Genomic DNA, 10,434 nt, shown 5'->3' with positions numbered 1-10,434 from the left:
ACTGCTACATACTTAGGCAGTTAGCTGGTTCATGCAGCTTTACATGAACACCCGAGCCTTACACTATGGCTGGTCCGAATAACTAAAGCAATTGTTACCATCCACCTCTCGTGTCTCCCCTTTTCCTCATAGTTTGTAAGCTTGCGAGCAGGGCCCTCATTCCTCTTGGTATCTGTTTTGAACTGTATTTCTGTTATGCTGTAATGTCTATTGTCTGTACAAGTCCCCTCTATAATTTGTAAAGCGCTGCGGAATATGTTGGCGCTATATAAATAAAAATTATCATAATTATTATTATTATTATATTTTATTGCTCTCTTAATCCACCTGAAGACCCTCATTCTGTAACAAAGTAAAAATAAAAAAACAACAATATCTCATACCTTCCGATGATCTGTCACGTCCCACGCTGTAAATCCATCTGAAGGGGTTAAAAAATTTTACAGGCAGGAGCTCTGCTATAATGCAGCTGTGCTCCTGGCTGTAAAACCCCAGCGAATGAATGTAAAGTAGGTCAATGACCTGTAGTTACCTTCAGTTGCGGTGATGCTCCCTCTGCTGGTTGTCCTCATATGAACTCGACCCTGGGAACTTTTCAGATTTTTTTCCCATGCTCGAAGGACATCCAGCAGAGGGCACATAATTTAATTATGTAAAAATCCTGCAATGAGATTTTATGGTTTCATTTTTAGATTCTGTCTCTCACAGTTGAAAAATTGAATGCTCCCGGGGGAAATAAAGTTCATTTTCTCCCTGCAGCGTCAGTACCCAAATACCTCCGTACAATACCCATATAATACTGCCAATCAGTACTCAAATACCTCCGTACAATACTCATATAATACTAGCAATCAGCCCCCAAAAACCTCCATACAATACCCATATAAAACTGCCAATCAGTACCCAAGCACCTCCATACAATACCCATATAATACTGCCAATCAGCCCCCAAATACCTCCGTACAATACCCATATAATACTCCCAATCAGTACCCAAATACCTTCATACAATACCCATATAATACTGTCAATCAGTACCCAAATACCTCTGTGCAATACCCATATAATACTACCTATCAGTACCCAAATACCTCCGTACAATACCCATATAATACTGCCAATCAGTACCCAAACACCTCCATACAATACCCATATGTCACGGATCCCTACTCCATGGTGCCACTTATTCGTCACGTGCCTGCTCTCACACGTGACTTGGGGTTGTGCCTGCAAGGGTTAATCTATCTCCCCACTCTCAGACCAGCATTCAACCTCTGTCCTATGCTGTAATGGGAGCATAAATCACACACCGACCCAGGCCACACACCCGCTCAGACACGCTGCCACCACTCACCGAATACGATGAGCCCCAGAAATAATAATCCTAATAAAAAGGTCTTTCACTCATAAGGCTCACATACCTTAGGCTATGGATTCTTTTAGAACATTCAAGGTTCAACTTGTTAAAGTTTTATACTTTAATAACAAAAGGTTCAATGCTTACAATAAGAAAAAAGTCTAAAAATATGATAATAAAAGATATACAACTTATGCAAACATTATCAAAATAAACAGGATAACTTACAGAAATTATCTAACTGGTAGTTGCTTTCTGCTCCCTGAGGGTAGGACGATGTAGATTGGATCACACCAGCTTCTCAGGCTACCCCCATCATGTGAACACAATTCTCTGTCTGCAGCCTAAATTTATAACTTTGGTCTGGAGGTCAGGTTTCTAGACTGGCCCCTCAGGTCAATATCATAACTGCTGCCTGTTTGATTGGGCCACGGCCGCGCCTACTAATGAATATATTATTTTCCTCTGGATTCCCTCAGGCCGCAATTAACACCATCCTCCAAGACCTAGAAGGTGCCAAATGTTCCTTTCTTTTTGGCCATAGCCAGACCTCCTGGTGAGATATGGAGACACAATTTCTACTAATCCCAAGGAATTACCTATTAAGGCTACGTTCACATTAGCATTGCGTCGGGCGCAGCCGCGGCGACGCATGAGTCATGTGCCCCTATATTTAACATGGGGGCGCATGGACATGCGTTGCTCTTGCGTTTTGTGATGCATGCGTCACTGTGGCGCAACTGTCAGGGTGCAGAGGACGCTGCATGATGCAGTTTTTTCTGCGCCAAAAAGCATGCAAAAGTGAACGCATGCGTCACAAAACGCTGCGTTGTGCATGCGTTTACATTTGCGTTGTGCGTTGCGTCGCCGACGCTGCACCGCACAACGCAAATGTGAACGTAGCCTAACACCTAGGTGCGATTTGCCTTCAGGACAGATGTTACATTATCACTAGTCACACATATAACCCTAGACATATGTCACTACACACATATAAATATGAATATATATAAATAAAATCTTTATTGATATAAATATAAATATTAAAATTCCAATCAGTAATGCGTCATAATATACATGTTCCAATGAAAAACAGAAGGAAAACTGCCACTCTGTTTTTGTGGGGGGGATCCGTCCACCAGCTCGAGTTTATGAGGGGTCTTAATGACAATGCTTGCAATATAAGACTTACATATACGTCCAATGCGGTCACGGTTGACTTCCTGGACGTTCGCCTGGAGGTTGATACTGGCCGGCGTATCCAGACGGACGTATTCAGGAAGCCCACCTCTGTAAATTCCCTATTGCACGCTACCTCTGCCCACTATCCGGCCACAATTAGGGCCGTCCCGGTTGGACAGTTCCTCAGGATGCGGCGGATTTGCTCCTCTGAGGCGAAATTTGAACTACGGGCTGGTGACCTAAAACAGAGGTTTCTGGCTCGCGGCTATAGCCATAGATCGGTTAAGGCTGGATATGTTCGTGCCAGAAAACCCCCCCGTAGTCATTTATTACACTCTACTAAACGACGTCGTGCTGTGGATGGGAATGCACCCATCAGGTTTATTTCCACCTACAACCACGAATGGGAGAGCATGCGCTCTATCCTTAAGAAACACTGGGCTGTTCTCCAAACAGAACCCTCTCTGTGTGCCACATTGGGTAGCCTTCCCCTTATGACCCCGAAAAGGTGTAAGAATCTGAGCGATATGCTGGTTAGGAGCCACTACATCTCTGCTCCAACAAACATCTTCGGCACGAGTGGCCCCCGTCCGGGTTCCACACCGTGTGGGCACTGTCTTGCCTGCGCCAATGTCCTGCGCTGCTCGAATTTTACCTCCAGTGATGGGTCCAAAGAATTTAAAATAAGACAACGTATAACCTGCAGTACTACCAATGTGATTTATTACGCCACCTGCCCGTGTCCAAAGGTATACGTAGTTCTTACTACCCATGAACTTCGTGTTCGTGTACGGGAGCATGCGCGGGACATTGGCGCGGCCAAGACAGCCCCCACTACGTTAGATCTAAAGACGATCCCCCGTCACTTTAAGTCACATCACAATTGTGATGGGAGGTTACTTTCTGTTAGGGGGATAGACGCACTCCACTTGGGTATTAGAGGTGGCGATAATAAAAAACGTTTGGCACAGATTGAAACCAAGTGGATTGTCCTGTTGGACACTCTGACCCCTCGAGGTCTTAATGAATCTTTGAGTTTTGCCTCGTATTTGTAATTTGACCCGTCTTAATTAATTATCTGGTTTGTTGTTGTTCCTCTGTTCCTCTAACTTGCTGCATACCACCATTTTTGTCCGGATTCATTGTTTTGTGTTTAATTGCTTTTAACTGTTCTTTTCCTTTCATTATCAGTAATACCTCCTATGGGCCTTCCTTTGCCTTCCTTATGGACTCAATTGACCTGCACCTCTGCCATCTGCAAATATGGACTTGCACCATGAATCAAGAACGCGCTGCCTATGTATATATTTTCTTAATGTGCGAACAGAGTCTTGTATATCTATGTAACCATCTATATTATTTATATACTGTGCTCTCTTTGAGAACAAAATATTGTACACTATGGGACATGGCTCTTTTTATCTGTTCGTGGCTATTACATTCTTAGCAGCACGTTCTCATTGGTGGCAGTGCACATCGCGCTGTGTATGGCTGGTTCGGGTGTGTGGGCGGGCGTCTCTTTGCTCGGTGTGCTCGCTCCGGGACTATTTCCCGACGCGTGCGCACTTGGTCTGACGCCCTGCCTCCATTCTCTGACCCGGCCATCACAGTGTGCATGCGCCGCTTGCGCCACCGTTATTGGCCAAAGATACACATGTGACTGGGGTCAGGCGGGTTATTAGAAGGTCCTGGGTGATGCTTTTCTATATCCCCTTGAGAAAGTGGCGTGGCAGTGCAGCGAAAATCGCGTCGGGGGTCTTCTCTCCGGCTGTATTCCTCCTCTCTACCCATCTGCTGGTAAGCCCACTTTTTACCATTGATATGATGCCTTAGATAGGTGTTATGATCCGGTGACCTTGGAGCCGCATGGAACTTTCTCTGAGTTGGTGGAAACTGTACTGACCGCAAATCCTGAACTTAACACCGCAACTAGAAGTAGCCGTGGGGTGTGCCTAACAAATCCTAGACACCTCGACACAGCCGGAGGACTAAATACCCCTATAGATGGAAATAGGAATTCTACCTTGCCTCAGAGCAGAACCCCAAAGGATAGGCAGCCCCCCACAAATATTGACTGTGAGTAGTAGAGGAAAAGACACACGCAGGCAGGAAGCAGGATTTAGCAAAAGAGGCCACCCTAGCTAAAATAGGAAAGGATAGGACAGAATACTAAGCAGTCAGTATTAAAACCCTTCCAAAAATATCCACAGCAGAAGATACAAAAAATTCCACCATCTAACTAAAGATGTGGAGCGTATATCTGCAACTCCAGAGAATCCAACAAGACTGAGAAAACACTGACGTAGATCTGGGGATTTATTATGATGGAATATAGGCTGAACTGGATGGACAAATGTCTTTTTTCGGCCTTACTAACTATGTTACTATGTTACTATGTTACTGACACAATCTAAGCTGGACAAGAGAAAAAAAATGAATAGCACAGAATTATTAAGCACACAGCATGTGTGTCACAGGAACAAAAACCAGACACTTATCTTTGCTGAATTGACAGCAAGGCAGGAGGAACCAGACAAAGATCCAAAACCTCCCAGAACCATGGACAACTGGCAAAGACTAATGAATCCTGCACACCTAAATATCCCAGTCAGAACTGCAATCAGCAGATACACCTGGCCAAGACTGCGACTCAGGGACAACTGCATTACCACCTACTACCACTGGAGGGAACCCAAAAGCAGAATTCACAACAGATAGGTGTGCACTTTACTTATGGGCTGAGATATGCGATAGGCATACCGAATATAACTCTCTTATATGGGCTTACCTATCTCTATACCTTATGTGGGGAGTGCATTGTGGGTTTTTTTCCTCCCCCGGGTTACTTTGTAGCAATATTGGGGTACATTGGAGTGGCAGTTTTCCTTCTGTTTTTCATTGGAACATGTATATTATGACGCATTACTGATTGGAATTTTAATCCTTATATTTATATCAATAAAGATTTTGTTTATATATAATCCTATTTTATGCTCCTTGTTCTCCTTTTTTCTATACGTATTTTATGGAGCGAATTAATTGGTGCACTACTCTAGTGTACCTTCACCTGGACCGTCGACATGGTTTTGGGATTCTGCTTATTATTACACATATAGATATATATAACACATATTTCACCATACCTCTCTCCTTATGAACGTGCATGGGGGTTGACTTACACGTCAGCTCCTGAGCACATATCTGGTTCTGCCCTGTCTTGGCGAGACAGGCCATCAGCATTGCCATGATCAACTCCCTTCTTGTGCTGAATTGTGAAATCATATTGCTGAAGTATCAAACTCCATCTAAGCAATTTCCCATTGTCCCCAACTACTCTGTGGAGCCAACTCACTGGGTTATGATCTGTGATCACGGTGAAGTTGCGCCCATAGAGGTATGGCTGCAGCTTCTGCAGAGCCCACTCAATTGCCAAACATTCTTTTCCAATGGTGGCATAAGCCACTTCTCTGGGCAGGAGTTTCCTGCTTAGGTACAGACCTCTACTTAGTTCCATGATGGTGAGGTACGATGCTTTAATTAGCTGCTTTAACAGCTCATCTATCCTCGGCATGGGGTAGACCTCACATGTAGTCAGTACATTTAATTTCCTGTAGTCTACACAGAACCGGGTAGTACGGTCCTTTTTTGGGACAAGAACCACAGGCGAGGCCCAGGCACTCTGGGATTTTTGAATCACCTTGAGTTTCAGCATCTCTTCTACCTGTTCCCTCATGTGTGCCTTCACCTCTGCTGACACACGGTATGTGCAGCGCCCCAGAGTCCTGGTTCGTTGCAGTAATGTTATTCTTCCACCAGGGGGAGTGATATTACTTCTGATGGCACTAAAGGAGTCCACCCTGCCAGGTATCACAAACCATACACCACACTTCACACTCCAGTCCACTAGGGGGAGCCTTGCTCCTATCTATTAGGGCACTCCTTACGTTAGGGTAAAACTGGTGGGTTGGATAGAAAGTTAGTCAGAAGCTGACTGGGCTTAGCCCAGGCAACACCTGTCAGGCAGACAGCGGGAAAGGAGGAACACCACAAAGCTGCAGACAGAGGGCCCCAGACAGGGGTGTGATCCTGTCGCAGGCCTAGCACGAGACAGAAAGACACGGAGCTGCGCTTGCCCCACGTGCGGCAGCATCCTAAGAAAGGACAAGAATAGAATTGTACTGTAGAAAGTGAGACATGAAGTCATAGCACAAGGAGAAAACCAGAAGGAGTCCTGTCCTGTGAGAGGCTGCCTTCTGAGGCGTGTCGCCGGTGGCCAGAACACCGAGGGAGTAATAGACTCTACGCTTTATTTCAGAGACCGGCAGGACAGTCAATTCCAAGTTGGCTGCCCGACCTAAATACCTAAGAAGACACGGTGGCAAATTGTGGGGGTCGGGGCATCTATAGGGTCCCTATAAACAAGCCTCAGGCCATCAGTCATACGGGTTGTCCTATCCACACCATCTGGGGGACAGAGAGGAAGAAATAACATCTAGAACATCTACAACAGTTGTGAGGACCTTACCGAGTTGCTCAGCAGGGAGGTACTACAACACCCAGGCGCTAGAGGAAGGCTACTGAATTCCACCTGGAAAAGGGGACTCTGGATGTGCCTTCAGATCGGCCGGACTCTCCCTACCCTGTGGTCTGGTGCCCTGGACTGTGGATGTTGAAGCCTTCAGTAAAGGTAAAGAGACTGCAACCTTGTGTCCTCGTTCTTCACTGCGCCTCACACCATCCATCATCTACACTCTGGGAAGCCCTGGGGATATACTTCACCTGTGGGAAGGTATACCATCTAGCTGTCATACCATCACCCCAGCGGACCCCTAAAAAGCGTCGGTCACCCTGACCGAATACCACAGGTGGCGTCACGAACATTATCCTTTTAAAGACCAAACCCCCCTTTGTCTACGGACGTCCTGAGGGCCACGGACCGGGTCAGTCACCGTGACATCCCACTTGAGAACCGAAGGGCCCGGTACCGAGTTCCCCTAGCCCTTGGGGGCGATCCATATGCAGACTGCCGTACTGGGGGGATTAGTACCAGTGTCCACATGGTGAATTGCTAAGTGTGTCCTCCCAGGCTCCCCTGTGAAGACTTCGGTGAACTCGCTGAGCGCACCCATCAGCTCTGACCTCTGACTGTGGGATAGCTCAGGGTTAAACTCTGCTGACTCCAGGGACTCCATGCACTGAGTCCCGGCCCCCTCATCAAGTAACAGATCAGCCTACCCCTCTTCAGGCAGGCTACAAACAGGTAAGACACAGGCCTCCCTGGCATGATGAGCCTTCAACATATTTACATGAAACACTTTCTGACGCTTTGCATGCTCATCTAGTGTCACCACATAATTAACATCATTCAGCCGCTTATGTACAGTATATGGTCCCTCCCATGCGGCCTGCAATTTATTCTGTAACATAGGGACCAACACCCAAACCTTCTGCCCTTCCTCGTAGGCCCTCAGTCTGGCATTACGGTCGTACCAGACCTTCTGGTTGATTTGGGCCTGGGTCACATTCTCATGGGCCAGGTTGCTCAGTTTATGCATTCTCTCTCTGAGCCGCAGTACATATTCGACCACTGAGACTCCAGTAGTTCTGGGGTCGTCCTCCCAACAGTCCTTAATCAAATCAAGTGTCCCCCTGACCCTCCTCCCATAAACCAGTTCAAAGGGGGAGAATCCAGTAGACGCCTGGGGTACCTCTCTGTAGGCAAACAACAAATAGGGGAGGTACCGCTCCCAGTCTCTCCCTTCAGTCTCCACCAACATTTTGAGCATTTGCTTTAATGTTCCATTAAAACGCTCGCAGAGTCCGTTGGTTTGGGGATGATAGGCGCTGGCCACAAAATGCTGTACTTGTATTCTTTCACAGAGGCTTTCCATCAGATCAGACATGAACTGGGTTCCCTGATCGGTCAACATTTCCCTGGGGAAACCCACACGAGAGAACACAGTTAGTAAAGCGTCCGCCACTTTGTCTGCTCGGATGGAGGACAGTGCCACAGCTTCCGGGTATCGTGTAGCATAGTCCACCACTGTGAGGATGTACTTTTTGCCAGAGCTGCTAGGGATTGCAAGTGGCCCTATAATATCCACAGCCACGCGCTGGAAAGGTTCATCGATCACAGGCTGTGGTATCAATGGAGCTTTCTGTATATTCCCGGACTTCCTAACTGTCTGACAAACTACGCACGATCGGCAGTAATTGGCAATATCTGTCCCCATCTTGGTCCAATAGAAGTTGTGTGTCAGGCGAGCTTTAGTCTTTTGTATTCCAAGGTGTCCGGCCAAAGGAATTTCATGGGCAATTCTCAATAATTGTTCCCTAAATGGATAAGGGACGATCAGCCACCGTTCATAGTCCCAAGATTCTGTAGTATCCGTGGGGATAGTCTCTGTATACAGTCTGCCCTGGTCCCAGTATACTCTCTCTGTCAGAAGCAGCAGGGGGTCGGTCTGCAAGACATCTGAGCTCGTCCAGACTGACATCTGTCTGCAGGGCCTCCTGGAAGCTCTGACGGTCAGCCTGCAGGCCCTGGCCTAGTATAACTGCCAGGCCCTGGTCTGAAGCTGAGTTTCAGTGTCTGTTATCAGGGACCTTGGTGGGTCTGCCATGTATGGAAGCTCCGGGACCACAGTATGGGCCTCCTGTCCTGGCAGTTCTGTCTGAGACTCATCCTCTAATCTCTGGGCCTGAGTCTAAGCCGCAGCCTTACTCCGGGTCACAGATGCCACATAATTACAGTCCTGTGCATTGGGACATTTTCCCTCCTTGCACGGGATCTCGGGTGGGTCACTTTCTTCCACCTTCTCTGCATCATTTACTTGCAAGGGAGGAACATAGTGGGACACCATCCTCCCCAGGTCCATGCCTAGCAACACGTTGGTGGGAATGGCCTCTGATACTCCCACTTCTCTCAGTCCCTTCCCTGCTCCCCAGTCCAGGTACACATGGGCCATGGGCACGGCAGGGCTGACCCCTCCAATCCCGGTTATAGACATAGTCTTTCCTGGTATGATATCGGCAGGGTTTATCATGGCTGGACGCACCAGGGTCACCTCTGCCCCAGTGTCTCTGAGACCAATGGTGACTTTATTGCCAACAGTGTCAGATTGACAGTTCTCATTCGCCCTCGCATCAGAGCCGGCTACACAGAGGACAGACGGTGGGGACACAGACGGCTTTGTGGTGGTAGTTGGGCGTTTCTCCCTATCAGGGCAGACAGCGCTAACATGTCCCACTTTGTGGCAGGAGAAGCACCGGTGTGCATTGCCTAGAGAATGTCTGTTCCCCGGGGCCCCATAGAAGGTAGGGTTGGACAGCACTGGTGATCGGCCGGCAGAGGGAGAAGGGTCCCCGTTTGGCTTTCCTCCCCTCCAGCTGAATTCCGATGGCTTCCGCACCTCAGGCATCCTGTTAGCCACATAGCAGTCCGCAATCCTTGCCGCCTGATCCGCAGTTTGTGGCTCCCGATCACACACAAATTGTCGTAGATCCGTGGGGCACATGTAAAGAAATTGATCCTTGACCATAAGATCCGTTAAGTCCTCAAAACTGTTAACAGAAAGTCCCTTAATCCATTGGTGGAACGTGGTCCTCAAGGTGCTCACAACATCCGCATAGCTGTCAGTGGATCTACGATGTAGGTTCCGGAACTTTCTACGATACTCTTCTGGTGTCAGGTTGTATTTCCTGATCAGGGCCTCTTTAATGGCCTCATAGTTCGCATCTAGCTCTGGTGGGAGGCCAGCAAAAACTTCCAGGGCTTTGCCTCTCAACCCTGGGGTTAGATACTGTGCCCACTGCTCACGGGGTAGATGGTACTGCCTGCAGGTTTTTTCAAACCCCTGAAGGAAAGTATCTAAGTCCGTATCCTTCTCCATCAC

At 47.6% G+C, this 10,434-nt stretch overlaps 1 protein-coding gene across 1 annotated transcript; it reads right to left on the bottom strand.

Annotated features, from left to right (window-relative positions):
• Window positions 1-9,246: 9,246 nt before the first annotated feature.
• On the bottom strand, window positions 9,247-10,434 carry LOC138671800 (uncharacterized). Its single transcript, XM_069759936.1, has one exon. It carries the CDS (start codon window positions 10,429-10,431, stop codon window positions 9,247-9,249), a length of 1,185 nt encoding a protein of 394 aa, XP_069616037.1. The 5' UTR covers window positions 10,432-10,434.

This window comes from Ranitomeya imitator, chromosome 3, assembly GCF_032444005.1.
Source record: "Ranitomeya imitator isolate aRanImi1 chromosome 3, aRanImi1.pri, whole genome shotgun sequence".
In the NCBI taxonomy this organism is placed as follows: domain Eukaryota; kingdom Metazoa; phylum Chordata; class Amphibia; order Anura; family Dendrobatidae; genus Ranitomeya; species Ranitomeya imitator.
Note: the sequence above shows the minus strand (reverse complement) of the source record. Positions and strands in the feature narration are given on the sequence as shown.